Here is a 23,266-nt window from a genome sequence, read left to right as displayed (position 1 = left end):
ACTACTGTCCTCCATTGCTCTGATTACATCTTACACACAAGTCAGTACCCTTTAATGCAATGACTATGGGATGTCAGCCCACCTCTGGGTTATCTCCTTCCTCGTGTACACATTTCCTGACCTGAACAATGAAGATGGTTTGTTTGAATTCATCACTATCAATTTTAACCTTCTTACTTTTATTTGCTTAAACAAATTTCTATACTCGCATAAACAAGCAATTTCCTCTGGTTTTCTCCTAACCTTTTTCCTAAGCATATGAATTTCTTGCTGAAGTTGAACTGGTCAGTTACCGTAATATATTCTGGTAGAACTATCAGAGTGGCCCTTGCACAATATCCTGTCATCTTCAAAATGTTCCATCCTCTTCTTCCTCACACTTACAGGTGGATGTAGTGGTGTCTTACCCTACAACTCCATTTTCATTCTCTCATTTCTGCTTCAGCACCTTACCAGTGTCCTGACATGGCATTACACATCTGTGGCCTCTTATTGCAAAGTGATGAGACTGTATTATGCACCCTGTCACAGTTGCAGTATCACAGAACTACATGTTCTCCAGGCTTTATCTGCCCATTTGGTGTCAAAAGTTCACCATCATAAGGATGATGGTCATCATTTCAGGAGTGAAATTGCTTTAGCAATCTTTATAACTAACTGGAAAACTCAAAAAACATCTTCCCAAGCTTTGGTCTGTGTATCTGAGATCTCATTATGGGAAATGACATGATGACAATATATAAAGTTATATAAAGAATAATAAATGAGAAACAGCATTCCTTGCCTGACCCACCAATATCAAATTAAAAAAGTCTATACCCAAATCACCAGTCCTTCAGTAACTTGGCCTCTTTTGCATTAGTTCAATTTGGAGAGGTAATGACCCAAAATAGGTTTAGTGTATTTGAAATCGTAGTATAATTCTGAATTATTTCCCCTCAATAAGCCCTAAAAAATTAGTTGAAAACCTGGGAGATATACTATCGTTTTTCTGTGAGCTATGGAGACTCAAAGTAAGATTTTACAGTGGAGACCATCAATGTAACAATGTCAAATGTGATACCATTCAGTACTTGTTTAGTGTTAGTGACTGAGCTGGATTCTTATCATTCTGGGTTTAAAATAGTGATTGAAGATTCTGTGGAGATGCAGTCATTCTATTCTGGGTGGACCATTATTCCAATTGTGTGATGAATTGCTGCATGTTTGCTATTGCTACTATAGTGTTAGGGTATTGCAATGTAATTGTGAGGTCATCTGCGTGTGAAAAAACTTTCATGTTGTGGTTTAATATGGGTAATGATAGGTTGTGTAAGAAAAGACTGCAAAGAGTTAAAGTACTCTTCCATTGCGAGTAGCCACTCATTTTTTGTCATTGTTTTGGAGGTTGCAGGTTGTATCTTTTGAGTGAGGCTCCACTGGCAAACAGTGTCAAATGCATTGTTGATGTCTACAGCCAATTGCCATGCAAGGGGAATGGGTCAAAGCCATCTCTGAACTACTTAAATGCCAGATGATAAAGCTTTTCCTGCATTTTCATAATATCTTTAACAAAATATATCATACTTCATTGATCTAATCTATACGAAAAACTATATACCATATACAAAGGTTGATGGCAAGTTTGTTTGACAGCTTATGATAAAGTTTTGTCGATATTCATTACCGGTAGATTTCATGAACTTTAGAGTAATGTATGAAGTCACAACAGGAATTTCATTCAGCTGAAGAATTCTGACAATACATACCTGACTGTGATATTTCATGCCAATTTTCATTGTACTCAGCCACACTGTTTTGGGAAGTGGTAAAGACTGCTTTCCTTAAATCTTAAACCTTAAATTGCAAGCTCTTTGGAGAAGGCTACATACTATCCTAGACTTCAAAATAAAGGTCATTGAAAATATATTTTTTTCCTTATTACAGACTCCGGCCAGTTTGGTTTAGAAGAGGAAGATTATTTTTTAATGTTTTTCTGTTCCTAACTACTAGACAAAAGAGGACCATCATCACCGAAACAAAAGTTTAACATCCATTTCCAGAGGAAACCCTATTCCCAAATCTTCAGTTTATTTGATCTGTTTGGTGTTTGAAAAGAAAGAAATGTAAAATGGTTTGCTATGGATTATAAATAGTAGGTTCATGTCATTGCTCATTTTGAGCCCTCAGCATAAGTTACCTAAAATTTCTATTCCTTTACCTATAATAAAAAATCTGCACATCATTACACACACAAATAAATTATGGCTACAGAAAGAAGCAGAAAAATGTGTCCTTACAAATGTCGCATGAGGAATTCATTACTGCTTATCTGTCACCATGGTAAATGAAATATCAATCAACATATAAACACTTGATATACAGAAAGATCTCAACAAATCTATCATGGTCTGTTATTTATAATTCAACAATCATCAAAACTATGGGGTAAATGGTAAGGCTAGGTATGATGAAGCACCTTCGGTGAATGTAGTCTACTAACTGACAATAAAAGTCAATCATCAATTACTCAAAAAGAAAGTAATAGTACTTAATAGAACTTCTGTTGAAAAACAATACTGGTGAGATCATATGATTCACGAATATGACAACAAAAAATAAAATTGTATCAAAATTTAAAATGTTTACTCACGGAGAAATACTAGGCAATAAGCATCAGGACTAGGTGATAACAATATTCAAAACTCTGAAAAATAATGCACTGTATTTTGCTGATGTAATCTGCTGTCAAAAGGACTTACGTCCATCAAACCAGACTTCAGGGGCTGAAGATGATTCCCACAGGAGATTAAGTTAACCTGCCATCATATAAAAATGCTTCACAGCCATCTAGGAGAATAGATCAGTCATAATCTATAAAATATTTTCCCATTAATAGTCATTAAAGTTGCACGGTAATAACAGTTTCATGAGAAGTTATGTGTCATTCTCTTGCAAAACATTATCATTTCCCTTACAAACACTTTTATTTTCACCAGTCACAATAAAATTTGCATCATCCTCTGTAACAACAATTTCTTTACTTTCTTCTGACAAAAAAATTTCCGTGGTTCCATCTGACACAACAATTTCTGTACTTCCTTCAGAGACAACAATTTCTTTACTACCCTCTACTGGAGCACTTCCTGTATTTCCTTTAGATAGCACAATATTTTTGCTACTGTCTAACACTAATGTATCCTGGGTTTGCAACATCTCAGGCATTTCATAGGAAAACTGTACAGTCGCATTATGAACATTCCAACAATGACCCTCAAGTTCATCTGCTCTGAGATCTTTCATATCACACAGTGGACAATTATATTTGTAACATAATGGCATATCTTTACTTCTCTTCCATCTTCTTTGTTTAGAAGCTTGACTGTGAACTAACTTCATGTGAGATTTAAATGTAGCTTTTGCAGCAAAGGCAACACTGCATAAATCACATGCAAATGGTTTCTCTCCAGTATGTGTTCGTATATGTTCCACCAATTTAGCATTGCATATAAAAACCTTCTCACAAAATGAACAAGGGTAACGATAATTATATTTTTCATGAACTTGTTTGTTGTGACAATACAATGCTTGTCTCGTCAAAAATCCCTTTTTACACTTTTGACATACAAAGTTTTTCTCATCTGAATGGTGAGCTATATGGTTGAGATAACGGTGCCTATAGGTAAAAGTTTTATTGCAAAAAACACACTCTAAACGGCCTTCTTTTGTTACATTTACTTGGTCATGGATCTGTAGCACATGCTCCCGTAAGCTGGTTCTGCATGGCCATTTCATCTCACATTTCATACAAGTGTGTAACTGTGCCTGATGGTACTGCAAGGCTGTCTTAGTAGACATGTACTTCTTACATGCATGACACTGATGGTTTGTGGGAGTTTGTGAGGTTGAGGTAATCTGATTATGTTCCACAGTTAAATGCTCCCTTAGTAGGTACCGTCCAGTAAATCCCTTTCCACACATCTCACACGTGAAAGGCTTCCCTGTATGAATCATCATGTGACGGCGTAAATTTACATGCGATGACAAAATCTTACCACACACTTTACATGTAACTGAATGTTTTCCCTCAGCTATTTCATGATTTAACATATGTTTTGTGTAAATTGAAATCAGTCTGAAATCAATGTGGCAAAGTTCACATGTATATGGCCCACAACCTCGTTGTTTTCTTTTTACTCGCCTTTTAGTTCTAGAATGATCTAATCTCTTTCGTTTACAAGTCTGTACATGCAAACTACAATGCTTTTCTTTATCCTTTGTAATAATGTTTTCAAAGTTCATTTCACATATTGTCTCATCACCTGTATACTCACATTCACCAACCTTTTTCTCATCACCAACCTTTTTCTCAGTTGAGTCCACATGAATTACCTGATCAACACTATTGTCTTGTAGGCATTTTGTTGTTAAACATCTCTTATTGGCTCCATCTGAGATCTGGAAGATAGCTTCTAAGTCATCTGAATCATACACCTTGCTCTTGGTAATCTCTTCATCTGTCCAATCACTATCTGACTCGAGGAGCTTACAATTTTCACTTAGGTTCTCAGTTTCTTCAACCTCTGATTTTAAAAGAAACTCTGATGCTGGAAGACTGGTAGCTTTTGTTTTGTTAACATCACTGGGATCAAATTTGACTGGGATCTTCCTCTCTCTCTTAACTCTGTTGAGAACTAGTTCATCTGAAATAAAAGATATATAGTTTTTATTATAAAAATTATAATTCTACTTACATGAAGTACATGGAAATTAGTGCTACATTCCATGAGACCTGCACTCAACAGAGGGGTCACAACAATAGTTACCAAGACATTAATATCTGTAATATACATATCATGGATCTCCATGGTGTAGTTGACGACCTAGCTGCTCATCCCACCCCAAGGGGAGGATGGACAGGGGGTATCCGGACAGAGCCGAAGTTGGCAACTACTGAAAGGTGGTTAGCTAATGGGTGAGAAGCGTAAACCTAACTAAAAGGCATGAGGTTCCAGATTTCCAACCCCCAGGGATCTTAGAATATATCTTACAGGACAGACCTACCCCAAGGAGAAAAATTCTCAACAAAGAGGAAACACTGATCTTAAAACTCCCATCAGGCATTAATAAACCAAGCAAATAAAAAACTTCTTAGAACAATCCCAAGGACTTACTGGCATCTTGTGCATTAAATACACTGTGTTCTTCCAAAAATTCAGAGACACTTACAAATGTCCAAGTCTTGCTTTTGATCAAAAGTACAGATACTTATCAATCACCCACTGAAACTTGGGAAAACATAGTGCCATTCAATTTCAAGCTCATGAAGGCAATAAAAGTCTTTTGTACAAGTGGATACATCATTTTCATAAATGTTTTCAACTGTTTTGAACAGTGACTTTTATTACAAAGGATCTGCACAGCCGTCTTGGGCACACACTCACAAAAGCCTCTACCAGAAAATATCATCAAATGACAGTATATATTTGAGAGTGTGTGGCAAAAAACCAAGTTATGTAGCAGTGTGACTATGGAAAAAGAGAGAGAAAGTTATTAATAGGAGAGAAGAAAGCCTCCTCTCAAATGGCTGTGCTACCACAGAAACTATTCAGAAAGTTCTTATGTACCTGTGGTCTCTCTTGTATTCCCTTCCAATACATTAGTGTTCGTCTTCGTCTGAGAACCGTCATCTGTCAGTATTGGATTCTTTCTGGGTCGTCCACGTCTCCTTCTTGCACTTGGATCTGTGGAGTTCTTTTTCTTAACTGAAATGATAAGGAAATTATGCTACAATTTCTGGTGAAAAAGAAAAAAAAAGGTCTTTCAGCATATCAGTCAAAAAGTATGAATACTAACCAACAGAACTGTGTAAATCAGGTGCAAGTTCTTCGGTTAAGGTACAGGCATCATTTTTGAGTGGAATATAACACTGTGTAAAAGCATCTTCATTCTTGATGGTGGATATAAAAATAATAGGTCCATAACTTAAAGGCACTAATCCCAGCGTCTGAGTAGCAATGCTGACCATCACACAAACAACCTGTAAATGAAAAATATGACATATCTTCAATCAAATGGAATAATTCTAAATAGAAAAAATATGAAAGAATGAATAATCTGAAATATATATACAATAGTAATGAGGCTAAATAAACATGTATATAGCTGTAGTAAAAAGTAAATCATGGAGAAAAGTGATTTTCTGGGTAGAAGATGGAGCTTACTTTCTGAATGCATTAAGAAACCTGTAAAAAGAGAGGCCAAAAACTGTTGGAGTCGAAGTAAAAAAAAAATTGAAAAATCTAACATTTGTGAGAGGCAAGCTGTATTCAAATCTGGCTACAAACAGTTTTGCATCAATTTGACTGCCCACATGACTGACTCTTGCTAAGCCGAATATTCAATGGGAAGCTCAAAACTCAAGATGGATCTGGTCATGAAACCATTTCCTCTCCATTTCTACTGACACTACAGATGCTAAGAAGTGGCACTGGAGATCACCAGTTATGGGGACTCTTGCCATGGCCACCCCTTGAGACAGTTCCTGAAGAAAACGGGCATTAGAGACAGAGAGATAGATAGACAGATAGATAGATGCCAATCATTGTTAGAAATGGGGTTTTCATTGCAACCTGTTAATACAGATGTATGCATTTTATTCATATTTCTGTTGTACAGGGCGTCATTTTGCACCTCAAGATACTTCATCTGAAAAGCTGAGCTTTAGATTTCAAAACTAGCCATCATTTACGTATCATTTATAAAAAAAAAAAATAAAAGTAAAAAAGCTAGATATATTATGGGAATTCCATACAATCTCCTTTTATACCATTAACAGAAATAAAAATTGGAAATAGTGTTTAGTACTGTAATTAGTATTTAAAAAGTTAATATTTTCTACATCTTTCTTTTAAAGTAATTATGGGCATATAAAAAACACAGTAAAAGATATCTTACTGGTTAATGATTTATTGATCTTTTTGGGAAATTACAATTCAAAAGTGCATACAAAGTAAAATGTAGAATTTCAAAGTGGTTGATTTTTTCTTTTTTATGTTAGGTGAGGCAGCACAACTATAAAACTATGCGAGACTCAATTGACCAATGAAATCTCTTGGATTTTGGTGGATTTAAGTTGATTTTGTTGAAGATAAGAATTCATCTCTATATTTTGGTGGGAAGTATGGAATTGCTCTAATCAACAAATACATCAGGATTGCTGCAAGAGCAGTGAAATACATCTGCAATACTTTAAGTCAATTCATAAATCCTCTTGGGCTTTCAAAAATTTCATTAAGGAGTTTGAGAAAATATGTGAAGGGCATTCTACAACAGCTGTAAGCATGGTGTCCCGGCATCAAGAAGTTAAACATAAAACAAAATCATACAATCATTACGGAAAAGAAATAAACTGCTTATCGAGCACAGGCTTTATTAGTCAACTGGGTGTATCTACTAAAGAATAAATAAAAATGATGAAAAAAGTTAGAAAAGTTAGAAAAATAAAAGGTAAGAAAAAGAATAAGGTAAAACAAAATATACATATATAAATGCATTTGAAGCTGGGTCTCCTCCAGCATTACAGTGTACTTCAACGGCCCTACAGCAGACATCTTAAATTTCAGCACATTTCTCTGGATTTAATCACTTTGGGATACTGCTGCATTATTGAAAAGTCGCCAATGGGTCTTATTATTACACTAATCAAGTGTCTCCATTAGCTGGGGCGGTCCATGATGTCTGCAGGTGCGAGGGAGGGTGGGGGTGGTGAGGGATGGGGCTCATTAGCCCCTGTTTCAGGTCAAGTTTGATCTTTCAGACCAAATCCATTAATTTCTTACATATTACAGCTTCGCCATCTACGTTATTTCAAATCACGTTAACATCATGAAGTCTGATTAAAAAATATAGATTAATTCCTTCCATAAATATAATAAATAAAGGATAAAATCGTAAGAGATACATGAAGTCTTGGTGTCAGGATCCCAGAGGCCTATAGAAATAGGGGTCCGCCTCGGGTTCTCGTCCACCTGTTGATCTACAAGGTTAATAATGCATGACACCTACAGTGCTTCTGTGATATTTACATACACTATTATCTTGGATGTATATATATACATTCGTTATGAGGTAGATAGGAAGTCGTAACTTACCTTTGAAATCAGATTTATGGAAGATGTTTTGGGGGGATTTCTGTTGACACTAGAAGGATAGAAGCCATACTCTCGAGTTATATAATAGAGTTTTTTTGCCAATGATTTAACCTTATAAGTAGATATTTAACAATGCAATTTATTTTTCTTTAATTAAAATAATATATCTTATATTTTTTAATGATAAAGTAATATGGTCATATTTAAATAGGTATTATTTTACCCAAATCTCTATAATGTAATCTGGCATTACAAGCCACAATTTTTTTTCTTTTGAGGGGAGGAAAGTTGCCATAGATTTTGGATTTTTAATTTCATTATCATAATCATTGCGTAAATAAAACGATGAATCATATTTTCTTAATACCTTTCCATCTTCAATACATATACAGACAAAAACCTACAATCTACGAACAATTGAAATGATCGCCATATAAAGATGTCTGCCCAGCGCTCTCTCAGCCAATCCTAATGACTCATTATCCTAATGACTGTCATTAATCCTAATAACTGAATATGATAAAAATATAATGATTGATAATTGATACTGAATCAGGGGCGTATCCTAACTTCCTTTAAGGGTTAAGAAGAAAACACCGGTGGCAATTGCTCTCACTCACCCCTTTTTAGCTATATGATTTACAATAAACCTGTTCAGTAATAATGGTTAAAAATACATCTCTTCAGATCATTCTAATAATCAATCGAAAAGATAAAAAAGCATATGTATATCTATGTATACTGAACAGATATTTACACTAGATAAGATTAACAAGTTCATAAACGAATTTTTTTGAAGAGCGAAAAGTACATTGATATAATTCAGCTAACAAAACTTCCTTGATAATTACTATATATATATATATATATATATATATATATATATATATATATATATATATATATATATATATATATATTCTACTTCAAAAATGGTTGACATATTAAACTTACCCCTGCACAACCGTGGGTTTTTTAGTTTTGAGACTTTGATTGACATTAGCAATTGAATATAACTTTCAAATAAATACTAAATTCTTTATGAAATATTGTGCTCTTTCTACTCTTGTTCTGAGCTTTTTATCATTGTCTTCAAGAGTTCATTACTTCCTTGAAACTCTTTAATTCGCACGCTTTTCCCTCATTAACCAAATTGTGGATACTCCTCGTATCCTATATAATTGCCCAAATAATATGATAAAGTTGAGGTGTTAAAAACAGCAATTAACAAGAAATATCCTACTATTTTCATTCATAATCATGAGACACCAACGTAAAGCAGCGATTATGTATTTGCTCTAATATATTCGGGATTGTTAATGTCTTCTAGAGAAACTATAAGTGTTGCGAGATAAGTCAAGCTACCGCTGTAATTTTCTCCTTAAACATCTGACCTGACCTGACCCCTCCCGGACTGTCTAACCTCACACACTCCAACAGCATAGAGCGAGGTCAGAGCTTGCGACCTTCGACCCAATGGCTTCCTTCGCCTTGTCTTTTTCATAGGTTGCACAAATCAGCCATGTCTCTGTAATTCCTAAGGGCAGTAGCTTCTTCCAGACTGCTTTTCAGATCCAAGCTCCCCGCCTGATATACCAGGGCATCTGCGAAGGACGGCAGTATGATTTTTATTCTTTTGCAGAATTTAATTGGGAATTTATGTCTCCTAGGGAAATGCCACTTTGTTCTCCCATGCAATGTTGCTGCCTCAAAGCTTAAGCTGTTTCTCTGATAGAGATGGTGGTTCCTCTTGCTCTGGGCTGCAACATTTCTTGAAACAATAGATTGAATTATAATGATTTCAAATTTGATGTTTTGGAGGCAATGGATAGTTCTGTGGCTACTTGTTCCGAGCTGCAAAATTTCTTGAAGCATAGAATGAATCAATGATAATTTCAAATTTGGTTTTGGGGGTGATGGATAATTCTGTGGCAAGGGTAGATTACATTGCTTCCTCTATAAATTGCTACCAATTGTCCTGTGTTTCATCAATATTGTCTTGAAGGAAATAATCATTGTATTTGAGGCTATGTATATTTTTCTGTGGAAGTCGTAAAAGTGAGATGTTGTATCTCCATTACAAACACTGGTTCAGCATAATACAAGATCCCATATGCCTAAGACACAGCTTTCATACTCTGGGCCCTGAGCACATACTTCAGATGCCTTACACTCACCCCACAAAGATATCACACACCTCACTTTTTGATATAAGATTCCACCAGAAAGCAGGATAGCAAGTATTACCTAACCTTCCTGTTCTGGGTTCTTTTAATGCCTGTAGAGTTACAGTGGTGTGGGTATGTTTAAGACTGGGTTGGAAGGGCGAACCTTTAATACTTATCAAGTCATAATGCTGTGGATATGTTTGGTCAGTGTCTTGTTTGTTTGGGGAAATGGAGAGCATATATAAGTACAAGTTGCTGAAGTTTTGAAGCAGATTCAAGGTGGGGTTAACTGGTAGGTGGTCATGAAGTGGTTTGGATGGATGTTGAAAAGAACCGAGAGCTGATCACATATTCTTTTTTGTTACGTGTTGAGTGTTTGTGGTGGCTTGGTAGCTAATGATTTCTCTGAAAGCTTTTTTTTGCATGGTTTGCCCTTCTGTCGTCTTTGCTGTTGGAATATGGATGGTCAGATTAACCTTAGGCAGAGTGGATGAAATGTTTGTAGAGGCTATAAAGGATTAGTTCCCATCCCATCCAAAACTGGTGCTGGTTAGTGTTCTCAGGGAATATAATAATGTTCAAGTTCGTTATATGGAAAGGGAGTGTTACATGTGATACCCAGTTTGAAGTTTTGTTCAGTAGTTGTCCCCTCAGGGTGATAGGAAGTCAGAGGTTAGATTCATGTCTGTCAGGGTGATGGCTGACATCTGTGGAGATGCAAATCTTTTTGTTCTAGTTAAGCAGTATTCATATCGTGTAATGTACTACAGATGTTTGTTATGGCTTGAGTAGTGGTGATTTGATGTGATTAGAGGTCATCTACATGTGAGAGGACTTTCACTGTGGTCTCCAGAAGGTGAAGAAAGGTTATGCAAGATTTTGAAGAGGGTTGGAGAAAGAACTTCTCGTTGGGAAAGTCCATTGTAGTGTAAGATTTTGAAGCTGGAGAGTCATGTCAAATGTTTTGTGTCCAATGCTTTTTTGATGCCCATAGCCACTGATACTATTCAGATACTGGGGGAGTGTTTTGGCTGGTTGTAGCCATTAAGGATGTATTACATGCAGTTTGTGTTGAGAGGCAATGGAATGAGTGGGTTTAAATCCATAGTGCGGATGAAAGTGGAATAATTTGGTTGACTGTTGGGGATAAATATTTTAGGAGAGTAGATATTTGATGATACTAGTGATATATAGCAAAAAGGACAGCAGTCAGGTACTTCTGGGAGTTTTAAGATCGGGTAATCTGTTAACAGGTTTCCAGATGTCTGGGATTTTGAGACGAAGAGTGGCTGAAGATTTCCATTAAGTCCTTGGTGTGCAATTGGGCCAAAATAATTTGTGGATGTATGGCATATTGTTGGGTATTTCTCTGATTTTCATAAAGTTGAGTTTTCTGCATATGTTTTATGTGACTCCTGGTCAGGGATGTATTTGGACTGGTTAATTCTTATGTTCAAGTCTTCTTTAGAATAAATGTTGGTGACCTGGGTCAGAAATGCATGTTGAAAGTGGGGATTTTATCATTTACAAAGTAGGTTGCTGTTAGTTTTGTAAGGCAGATTAAGGAAGGAATGTGAATTTGGTTTGCTTTTCATTTTACATTGATGGTTTTGTTCCGAGGTCTTTGCTAATAGTTTAATATTAGCATATTTCTTTGGTTTATGAGGTCTGCAACTTGTGGGGAGAATATGTATGCTGTTTTCAGTTTCCTTGTGGTATGGGATTTTTGTTGGTTTGGTTGAAGCAAATGAAATGCAGGTTGGCATCGTCTAGGGATGGGAAATTATCCAAGATGAATCCTGAGAGCTTGCAAAATCTACAAAATTCTCCATCTGTAGAATTCCCAGAATTTTCCGACTCACGGGGACCATGCAAAGTATTCACTTAGTTCCTTACAGAGTAAAATAAAATCTTGATAAAGCAAACTGCATTTTATTTGTTTTCAACATGTTTTCTATATCATTCATCAGTCTATTCTTTCTTCAAGTCTGACAAACATGTCAACATTACTCTCTGTTAAAATACTCAACTTAGTACTAATACATAAGTATGGTCAACATGATGTAAGAAATGGCAGACCACTGGAGTACTGACAATCTTCTATACGAGGAAAGGATAATTAAAGACATTGTTTATAAATAATCTTATTTGGAGGGTTATCCAATTCTGTACACTAAGAAAGTAATAAGTTTTTCTTATATTTACAATAATTACGGTTTAGTTTTGCACAGAAACTACTCAGGCAAAAAGAGATGCAATCACCCTATTATCAGAACACAAAATTCAACTGACTACCTTTTTCAACACTTCAAATCCACATTAAGGAATTATCCATGTACATTGGAAATTACATACACTTTACCAAGATTATCGTGAAATATTTTTTTTTTAGTATTAGAGGTAACAATTTCTTATCCCTCTTTCCCCTCTTAAAATTCAAATTAATACTGGTTAAAATTACAACTAAAAACACAAATGTCCAAATGTAACCACCATAAACGCATTACATTTGTTTCTTGACAGACTGTGCTGTTATGGTTCAGTCAATATTAAGGAGGGTAAAATGTAAAATTTTGCCAATACAGGGATTCACACACTGCTACAAGTGGAAACAGCTTGTGTATCCCAAGGAAAATTTTACCACTTAAATTATGGAACAAAAAAAATTTATATCCCACGAACTAACTAATTTCCTGAGAAACTAAAAGGAGTGACATTCATCACATAACATTAATAATAAAGAGGTTCCCTGAAACAATTTTACAAGATCCTCCATCCCAGTACTAGTGCAAGTAAGGCCATAATCACATAAAGCACTGTCTAAACTAGAAAAAAGTCCACTGTGTTTGTTCCTGGAATTAGGGTTAATATTATTAATATTAGCAAAATTCAGCTTTGATAGAGGAGAGGATTATTTCTCAGTCATGCCTGACTTTACACAATAAAACCAAATCCTTGTGATATCCAGCAGGGACCCAGTGGATACCTCTATTACCTAAAGGAGCCAAATAAATTCAAGGAGGCTGTACCAATCATTAACTGCCTAGCCAAAACTAGCTCTGTGTAGGTGTTAAAATTCCAACCCTCCAACCCTAATGACACCATACCACTTTTAGTGAATACAACATTAATGCGAATGTGTGACTGGCAGAAGGATCGACAAATAATGGAGAAGCTTCTCCTTCATCAAAGTTGACTTTCGCAGCTTGACGTCTGTAAGGTGACACATTGCAATGAGTCAAAGTCACATTAAATGGGTAGTAGAATCCAAGTGACAGCTTGTCATAAAAATATGCTTTCTCTTCAAGAAGAGTGATTCAGGCACCCTTAATCTCTTCCTCCAGAAGAGTAATTATACAAAAGCCCAAGGAAAGAAGGAACAATTAAAATTTGACGAGAAATTTAACAAATTAGTATCCTGCACTAAATATAAGAGGTTAACTGGGAAATATTTTTTTCATACTTGCTTGCTGATTCCTGTATTAACAGTGCCAATTACAGTGAAGGCCACCTTAAATTCTCATGATCATCAACAATTCCTTTTCACTACCAAAGGCAATCATAATGAGGCTGGAGCCTCACAAGGATAGAAAGGACTTCTGGGGCCAGAATGTAGGGTATGTATTTGGTGATATATATACAGTGTCCAGAAAAAGCCTTGTCCACTCCCCCATATATTTTCAAAGGTGATATACAGCTAAGGTTTACTTTCGGTACAAGCACATAATCCTCTCAGAGAGAAAGCATCATACATCTGGTCATTAAGACTAGTGTTTCTAATGGCATGATCGCCAGCAACCTGCCCCTGCCTCAGTGTGCCTTAGGCTATCTTTAAGGAAGAAAGGTCTTTCTTTCTTTACTCTTCCTGGCTGCCACTTCACTTTGAAAATTTCTCTTCTGGACACTACTTCTTCCACCTGTGCCAAATTCTTGCCAGGGAGTAAGAAAATGTGGGTACATGTGACAATTCTAGCCGCACTGATTGCTCAAAATGCATGATCAGGCACTGCCTGGTCTAATTCTGGAGATCAAGACCCTATGGTCCCAAACCATAGACCTAGAATACTTCAAGAACCTTGCCAAGTCCATGCTTAGACATCTGCAAATGGTAATCAAGGCCAAAAAAGCTATGAAAGTTCTAAATTGTAAGTCTGACATTGCTGTTAATGTCAAAAGGCCATTTTTTTCAAACAATATACAGTTCTGTACAATTCAAAATTATTAAATTACAATACAGCATATGTAATATCTACTCACCTTTTTGACAGTATAGTTGAAGAGTATTTTGCCATGACCATAGTGGTAGTAGTACAGTAGTCTTTATTCAGTCTAACCCAGGCTACCAAAAACAAGTGCATTATGAAATGTGCATGGTGCAGCATTTGAGATATCTTTCAAATTAATGTACTGTATTATTATCCATCCAGTCCATTAAATCCAAAATCTATTATATTGGGGTCCATTGAATCAAAGGTTTACTCTGTCTTTCCCTTCAAACATGCTTGCCATTTCCCACACGATTGTGGTAGCATCAAGAACAGATGGCAAAGCTTTTGAAGGAAAATTCCGCAGTTGGCTCCTTGCTTTATTCCTTTTTTTGGAAAGCAATACAGAAAGGAAGGATTTCCAGCCATCCGCTCCCACTCCTCTTAGTCACCTTTTACAACAAGCACAGGATACATGGGCAGTATTCTTTCTCCCCACTCCCAAGGCATATATTTTCTTCTTTCATGCTTGTTCACCATTTCCTGCATTAGCATAGTAGTGCCAGAAACAGACGAAGAAAGTCCTCATTAACTCGCATATATTCTCTAGCTGTTATGTGTAATGCACTGAAACCAAAGCCTCCTATTCACAACCAAGCCCCATTCACCTTTGCGTGGGTTCCCCAAGCTGCTTCATATCTCTGGTTCAGTCCAGTGACAGCATGTCGCCCCCATTATACCACACTCACAAAGAGGGGTGGAAGTGGGGCCTGGAAATTGTCTCCCCCAGTACTTCTTTCCAAAAGTAGGAACAGAGCAGTAAGTCCAGAAAGGATATGTTCCCTCCAAGGTTCAGTCATCTGTTGAAATGGCCATCACACCTGTCTACCCTCAATAAGCCAATGACCATACAGTATTTATCTGATGGTGGTTTCCTCACACTGATGGTATGCAATCTGTCACCTAACAGGAACAAAAACAACTAATATATATCAGTTGAAGAACAATAACAAAGCAGTATATGTTTTAAAGTCATACTGAAAAGCTAGAGATTAATTACTTTTTTCAACTCTGGCAAGTAAGTACTTGGAGTTAGATTGCCAATGTAGCAAAACAGATACATTCTTACAGGTAAGGACAAAGATAAGTTGAGACTCATTCGCCATGGACAACCACCTGACGCGAGTTTCTGGAGGGAACAGACATGAGAGAAATACGATAGATGGATATACTGATAGATTCTCTGGTGCTATGTGAAACCCTTTCAAAATATCTCAAAGTACAGTAAACTTCAGAATCATTATCAGCCTTGCATGTTGCTTCGTGACAATTCATATTATGAAGGGTGGCTTTTGAGATAACATACTCCATAAAACATCTATCTGCTTAATGATAAATACAATCTAAATTCCAGTTTTTAATTACACTGAACTTAAATCACAAGGTTATGAAAAACAAATGAAAAGAAATTATGGTATCTATTTCAAATGCTCAGATTAAAATGATATTTGCCAGGGATGAAGTAGCAGTACATTTCCTTTGTTTATACACATCTAGAAATTCTAACAAGATAAATTTGATGGGGACACGGAATTGACGAGTCCTCCTAAGACGAGTTTTCTACTCTTTGCTAAAGAACAAAGAACAGTGTTAATTATAACAACTATCAAAACAGATTGATCAAAACTCTGTACATTCTAAAAGGGATTAGTTCTGCTCTAGAGCCTCTGCAAACATAATCAACAATTAACACTCACAATAAGGCTTTCATGCATCAGGTTTCATTTAAGCCAAACAAATCTAATTACTTGCTTATGGTGGGGATGTTTAAGTCTGGCAGAAGAGTAAAGTCCAAGAGGTCAGATGACATGACTTGCTGCTTCGGTTATTTCATGGTACTAAGGGTAGAAGGATGCAACTTTTGCTTGCTGTCCATGTGTTTTGTGACATTTTTGCCATCTTATGATATTTTTTCTTTACCAGTCACTAAACATGGATCCTAAGAAGTTGTTCCAATATGAGGAGGCCTATATTCTTACTTGTAAGCAAGAAAATTGGTCTGCTAGTGCAATTTCTAAAGGTACTGGTTAACCATTCAGACACTTTTTCTTATCCTCTGTTTAATGTTATTTATCTTTGAAAAGCTGGGTCTAGTTGATCTAGGAAGACCAGTAAGGTAAATAATAACCTGATGAAGTGTGAGCTAAAGGAAACCCATCCCTATCAAGTTATGAGTTGCCTTACCGTCTTTCTAGGTCAACCAGACCCAGTTTTCCAGGCAGGGATGAAGTTAGATCTTGTTGTGGTGATGGTGTGTCCACATGGTAAACTCCACCCTTCCACAACATCTTGAAATCTTGCTTGTAAAACCATTTTCTTGCCTCCTTGCAAGCACATGGGCCTTTTCTTCCTGAAACACCTTGTTAGGAATTATGGTTACTTACTAGTAGAGGAAACATATCACAAGACAGAATTAGCAAAAACATCACTAAACACAAGGACAGAGAAAAAACTACATCCCTCCATTCTTAACACCATAGGATAACTGAGGTGGCAAATCATGTAATTTGACTTTTACGGCTGTACTGTGCTGCCAGACATGTGATACTCTTACTAAAAGCAAGTAATAGGATTTCTTCCATAAATAAATCCTGACATATGAAGGCCTTGCTTTAAACAGTAATCATCGGATATTTTTGCACAGACTGTACTGCTTAAACTTGAGGTTTACAGACAACTTTATCATGGGGAAAAAAAAAGTCAAGAACTTAATGCATGTGGAAATTCACCGATTTTCAAACAAACAAAACTGACCAATTCACAATGTGCAGGCCCTCCTGACTCCATCAAACAAAATATGAGAAAAGCTGTTGATAAAGGATGAATTTGCCTATAAAAATTTTCCCTGTTATACTGAGAATATGCAAGATCAAGTGAAACGGTAATAACTCCAAGTCTAACACCATATCAAGAGAAAAAGTATGAAGTAAGGAGGATTCTAATGGATGAAATTCCAATGCAACAGGCTGATTGACCACAAAAATATCAAATGTCTCTCTGCTAAGCTGCAGACTAATTCTGTAACCAACAGACTGTGAATGCTGTGTAAGCTGCAGTGCTCATTTCAATGGATGAAACATTAGATACAAGGACGAATGAGGAATTTTGTGAGAGATATATATAAGACTAGACACAGTTACTCCTTGGAAACTTTTAAATCACTAAAAACTAAAGGAATTAACTTCCACAAATGTAGAGAATCTATATTCATTACACGAGTTCTCAAAATCACATAAATGACTCAACATATGGAAAAGAAACTGAATCCACACGTAAAGGAAATGCAAAGCCCATCTCAATATACTAATACCATCTAACAGCTTTTCTCTAAAGATAACATTCATACTGGACTGAAAAAGGTTAAACAGTAAACCAAGAAAAAGCCAATTTTCTTTTTTCCCCAGAGCAAGCCAATTAATTCTAAAGCTGTAAACTTACCTTAGTCATTCTGACGAGATGCATAGCATTCATCTACATCATAAATGTAGGCGACACTGTAAAACAATATGGCTTTTTATTCCATTACTAGAAGTAAATCTAATCTATTTGCTCCCTAAATGACACTGTTTTTAGTACCTTCAAAAGTATCAACAAAAGGGATTATCAATAATGACAATGTGGAAAACAATGCTCAGCTGCATAAAATAAAGCCAATACAATGTTAGGTTTCATAACTAGAAATAAAAACTATATAATAAAGATACAATATCACATTTTATAACACCATGATCAGGCCATCATTGGAATATGCTGGTCAATTTTGGTCACTAAACCTGATCGAAGATGAAGAAAAACTTGAAAAAATGTAAATAAGAGCACCCAAGCTAACCCTACCACTCAAGTCTTATGAGGAAAGACTCAAAACACCTAAAATTAATCTTGTCAAAATAGCACAGACTCCAAGGAGATCCAAGTTTTCAAAATACTAAATACTTTCATCAATATACAAAAATTTCTTCACTTTAGACAGAGACCGAAAAAAAACAGTAAGAAGATTAAGAAAGGAAATGTAATAGCAACGTGGTTGGTAGTTGTTGGTATGCAGCCACCACACAGGGAGGTATTTTACTGGTACTACCTACCTGGGTATCATAAGGGTCAATGATGGCTGCATGGCGAGCCAGCACTTCAAACATTGTTAAGCTGCACTCCTCTGACCACCTACATGTGGACTCCTGGCATTCTGTCCACAAACATACAATCCCTTCTTGTCACATATGAAAACACTTAATTCATACAATTCATCCTTCATAACTTTGGATTTTTGTGTGGTTAATGCTATGCGCTAGCCCTCCCTTTTGGCAAAATGGTAAGAGCAATAGATAGATGTAGAAGGTAGGAACGTTAGAAAGGAGCATTAGGTAGAAAAAAGTAGGCATATTAGGTAGAATTAGTCGACTGGAACATTAGGTAGACATACTAGGTACAAGTAGTCAATTGGAACATTAGGCAAGAGCTTCTAAAGAAAACTCTGTGAATTGTCCTCTGTCAGTGGCCTCTTATGGGTGAGGCATTAAAGGCTTCAAAGTGCCACTGTACTTCACCAGTTATGGAGACTTTTGCTGTGGCCACCCCCTTGAGGGAGTTCCCGAAGGGAACTTATGTCAAAAATAGAGATGAACTGGTCAAATTTTTTTTTCAAGTGTAGAGTGGTAGGACACTTGAATGAAATACCAGAGAATGTAACAAAAGCAGATTTTCAACACCTTCAAACCAAGGCTAGAAAAATACTTCATTGACCAGTTATCAATAAATATTCCAACTTCATTAAGCGATATTTCAACCTGTCTTTCTTTTTCAGAGTCCAGTCCCAGTAAAGCCATTTGTTAGACTGGCAAAGAGCTTTTCCCATCCCCATTTTCCTTTAAAATTTCCATAGCAATAAACTTCGTCCATGTTACATGGCATTTCTTATATTTTTTCCTACCAGCAGTTGAGCATGAGAATGTGGGTGGGAAATGCCCTCTGCTTTACTATCTAGCTTCTACCATAATTAAATAACTTCAGCAAAATGACCTTGTCATGGACCATCAAGACTCCTGTCATCTCTCCTTCCCATGTAGAAACCAAGAGTCTATGCTGAAGAACTTTGCTTTATGTAATAAAAGGTGGCTGTTCTGCGTTTTATCTAATCTATGTATTTTCTTTGAAAGAGTTCTCATTTACATGCAGATCAATTATATACAACCTCAATTCACTTATCCTTATGTTCTGTATGGCAAAGTGAATATGGAGCTCCATATTTATTTTTCACTTTGCAATCCAGTGATTTGTCAAATGAAACTAATACCTCGATTCAAGCCTCCTCATTTACATGTAACAGACCTAATTTTTTTCATTTTCAAAAACTTAGAAAGTAAAAGTGACCAAAACTATCTCAAAACTCTCCCTCTACCTTTACTCTATGTGGTGTGATAAGCTATAACGAAAAAAAACAGTTTTCTGTTGAGATCATCATATGAAGATAATAATATCACTTGATAAATGAGAAAAATGAAAATCATATAAAAAAGTCACCTCATTCTCGTATGGCAGAGGATATTTACGTACAAGTATGCACCTTAAGAACCTTTCTGCTTCATGATTTTGGCAATTTACAAAACTCATGTGTAAATCCTAGGTGTATTTGAAATTTTACCTCTATGTATGGAAAAAATAAAATTATGCTGTTAAAGTTTTGAACTAGTAAATTCAACAACCAATATTGGACACAAAGTTAATGTCTAGGTTTAATAAAAAGATACGTATGCTTACGCAAAATTAAGTTCATCACCTTCAAAACAGAAATACAATTTACCCCAACCCACAAATTATTCTTTATGTGGTATCATAGGTAGGGCTGATGGGAAGATCGAACCAATATTTTTCTTTTTTCATTGCTTATCTGTTTACATAAATCTAGTCAGTTACCAAAGCACATGAAAAATTAACACTACAATATTGAAGCTAGATGATTGATTAGCTACGCTCAAAAGTTCTAACCTAAATGACAATTAATCAAAATTACAACCAAAATATGTAGATCAGAGACCTGGAACTGCTGAGCGTATACTAATAGCATATGCAATAAACTGACAAAATTACTAAAATACCTTTGCTTTAAGATGAATTATCTTATATCAATATCTACATTACATGTCAAATAATGCGACTGTTATTCAGATGGTTTAGATAAAGCAAACAAACTAATTACAGCAATGCCTTACCTCTTAACTGCATTCAAATGCTGAATGAAAAACCCCAAACAAAAACTTATAATCTTTTTTCTAATTTCAGTCCTACTGCCTATGTTTCAACCATAAATTTTATCAGTGATGTACATGGCATGACAAGTAAAAACACTAAGTATTCCCAATGCCAGACACTGCTTAGAGATAAAGAGTACACTGTCTTTCCATGAAAAACACCACTTCTAATTCTTTTAAAACTTAATATTGTGGAAACCACTGTCTTCTGAAACTTAACCTACTTAAGTAATAGCACTGTAACTTACAACTGAATTAATATTAAATATATATTTGTAGCTAACCTACTTGGAATCTGCTCAACACAGCGATCATGTACCTTGATAACTACTCGAGCAGACACAGTAACAGCACCTGAACTACAGACTAAGCTTCTATACTCATACCGAAAAAGGAACAACTTTGGCTAGTTAAGCATTAGAGGTAGTAGTGCAGCTCCCATCCAATGGCATAAGGACACAAAACAAATGCTTTAACAAAACGAATCCCTTGATTATATTCATATAACTTACATATGCCTGTATACTATTTATCATACCTGTTCTGGACTGAAGAAGCTGAACCAATTATAAATCTTAAAACTCATTAATATTTTCTTAACCTGTATAAAATACAGGTGTCACAAAGCACATTTAATGTTGTTTTCTTACCCCAAAAGGAATGGGATCAACCCTAAGGCTGGGTATGGCTGGTGGGGTGCAATCCAATGTGTATACAGGGCTGGTTCCTGCGCTAAACCAAAGAACTTCAAACTATACAAAAACTTCTCACATTGGAGGAAGTCATTCCACATATTGGAAAATGCTGTAAAGGTTATTTCTTTTTTAAGGATCTGCATAAAACATTGCACCTGCCAGCAGAAAAAGTGAACAACATGGTCAAGTTAGGTTGGAACATCAAAGCTGGGTATGAACAACCATGGAATAACTTAACAAGCAGTGGCAAGAGCATACACATAACAGCAAAATGTAACCAAATCATTTTCACTCTTAATTTCTCTTATTAACTGTCTTAAAAAGTGAGTTCAGTGAAAGGTAACATGGCAGCACACATAACCCCTAAGGAACTGAGCATCTCTGTCCTCTGCCAACTGTTAAGATTGGCAGCCCCATGTTACAACAAAACATACAGTACATGCAAGTGTCTAAGTGATCCACCCCTAAAGCAATGGGAAAAGACGTATGAGTAAAAGAATAAAAGCTGGAATTTTGACATGGATATTAAAGGAAAACTGTTCCATAGTGAGATTTTACCCACTAAACATCACATACGTCTATTACATCAAGGTTCAAAGAACTATAAAATGCATCTCAACAGAATCCTAACTGCTCTAAATTTCATGAATCTCTTCAACAGCCAATATATTCATATCTCTCTAATAGGCTTCAACTTTGGCACAAGAAAAACAATGGATCACCAAACTAAGTTTCAAATGTGGGGGAAAAAAATCTTACATACATATATATAAATAAAAGGAATAGTAAACCAAAAATTATATAACTTTCACACATGAGAGAGAGAGAGAGAGAGAGAGAGAGAGAGAGAGAGAGAGAGAGAGAGAGAGAGAGAGACTGCTCATATGGGGAGCACCAGCAGATGCATGCAACTGGTGGGTGACACATCATGCTATTTTAGCTAACTTCCAGCTTACTACACAGAAATACACCCCATTCACAGCTGATTCCTCTCTCCACAATGCATTTTCTGTTTTCATACTTGTTCGCTATTTCCCAAATTAGCAAGATAGTGCAAGGAGTATTCGATGAAAAGGCCTCATTTAGTCACATTCATTCTTTAGCTGTCATGTGTAATACACTGAAACCATAGCTCCCTATCCACAACCAGGCCCCATGGACCTTTCTGTGGTTTATCCTGGTTGCTGCATACGCAAAATCTGTAAAATATAAATGATGGTTAAATGTTTTCATATGACCTATTCACTTTCTTCTCCTTAGAAATGAATAAAAAAGTAAAGTTTGACAAGTGAACTGGACATCAGAAATGTGGGATGATTTTGAAGTGAAAAATGGATTGGAATTTTAGTACTGCCAAAGAGCTACTAGTAGCCTGACAATTCCAGAATGATACAGCCTTGTTTTTCACATTTAATTCTTTTTGGATACGTTGTCCATCAGGTACCTGCCAGACAGGTAACTGATAGCTAACAGATTCATGGGGATATATTGTAATTTGAACACTAATTCCTTGTACACTTTGGCAAGGGGTAGAGAGTTATGTATGTATTTCATGCTTTTCATAAATTTCTAAATATAAACATCAAACACAACTTATCATTTATATCAACTGCATCATTACTGTTGCTGCATCTTGAAGCTATTTCAGTACCATGGCACTCATGGACAGAGTTCAACACTGTATACAAGTTGAAAGTCGTCAGAATAAGAGTAAAACCTTACTAAATAAGATCAGCAAAGCTGCTGACGTATAAGCTAAAC

General features: G+C 36.0%; 1 protein-coding gene across 1 annotated transcript; it reads right to left on the bottom strand.

The window, feature by feature from the left end:
• Positions 1-2,345: 2,345 nt before the first annotated feature.
• LOC139765820 (uncharacterized) lies at positions 2,346-8,195 on the bottom strand. The gene is made up of 4 exons (XM_071693626.1): positions 8,133-8,195; positions 5,836-6,019; positions 5,607-5,744; positions 2,346-4,682 (listed from the first exon to the last, which is right to left on the bottom strand). The coding sequence occupies exons 2-4, from the start codon at positions 6,005-6,007 to the stop codon at positions 2,917-2,919; spliced, it is 2,076 nt and encodes a 691-aa protein (XP_071549727.1). The 5' UTR covers positions 6,008-6,019; positions 8,133-8,195; the 3' UTR covers positions 2,346-2,916.
• Positions 8,196-23,266: the final 15,071 nt, after the last annotated feature.

The sequence above is a fragment of the Panulirus ornatus genome, chromosome 56 (assembly GCF_036320965.1).
Source record: "Panulirus ornatus isolate Po-2019 chromosome 56, ASM3632096v1, whole genome shotgun sequence".
In the NCBI taxonomy this organism is placed as follows: Eukaryota; Metazoa; Arthropoda; class Malacostraca; order Decapoda; family Palinuridae; genus Panulirus; species Panulirus ornatus.
The sequence above is the reverse complement of the archived record's forward strand: the minus strand, read 5'-3'. Positions and strand labels throughout refer to the sequence as shown.

Excerpts from the sequence above, each read along its gene's own strand:
- LOC139765820 (XM_071693626.1), bottom strand. The coding sequence starts at position 6,007 with ATGGTCAGCATTGCTACTCAGACGCTGGGATTAGTGCCTTTAAGTTAT. Across the intron at positions 5,745-5,835 it reads TGATTTACACAGTTCTGTTG|TTAAGAAAAAGAACTCCACA; the intron begins GTTAGTATTCAT and ends TTATCATTTCAG. Across the intron at positions 4,683-5,606 it reads GAATACAAGAGAGACCACAG|ATGAACTAGTTCTCAACAGA; the intron begins GTACATAAGAAC and ends CTTTTATTTCAG.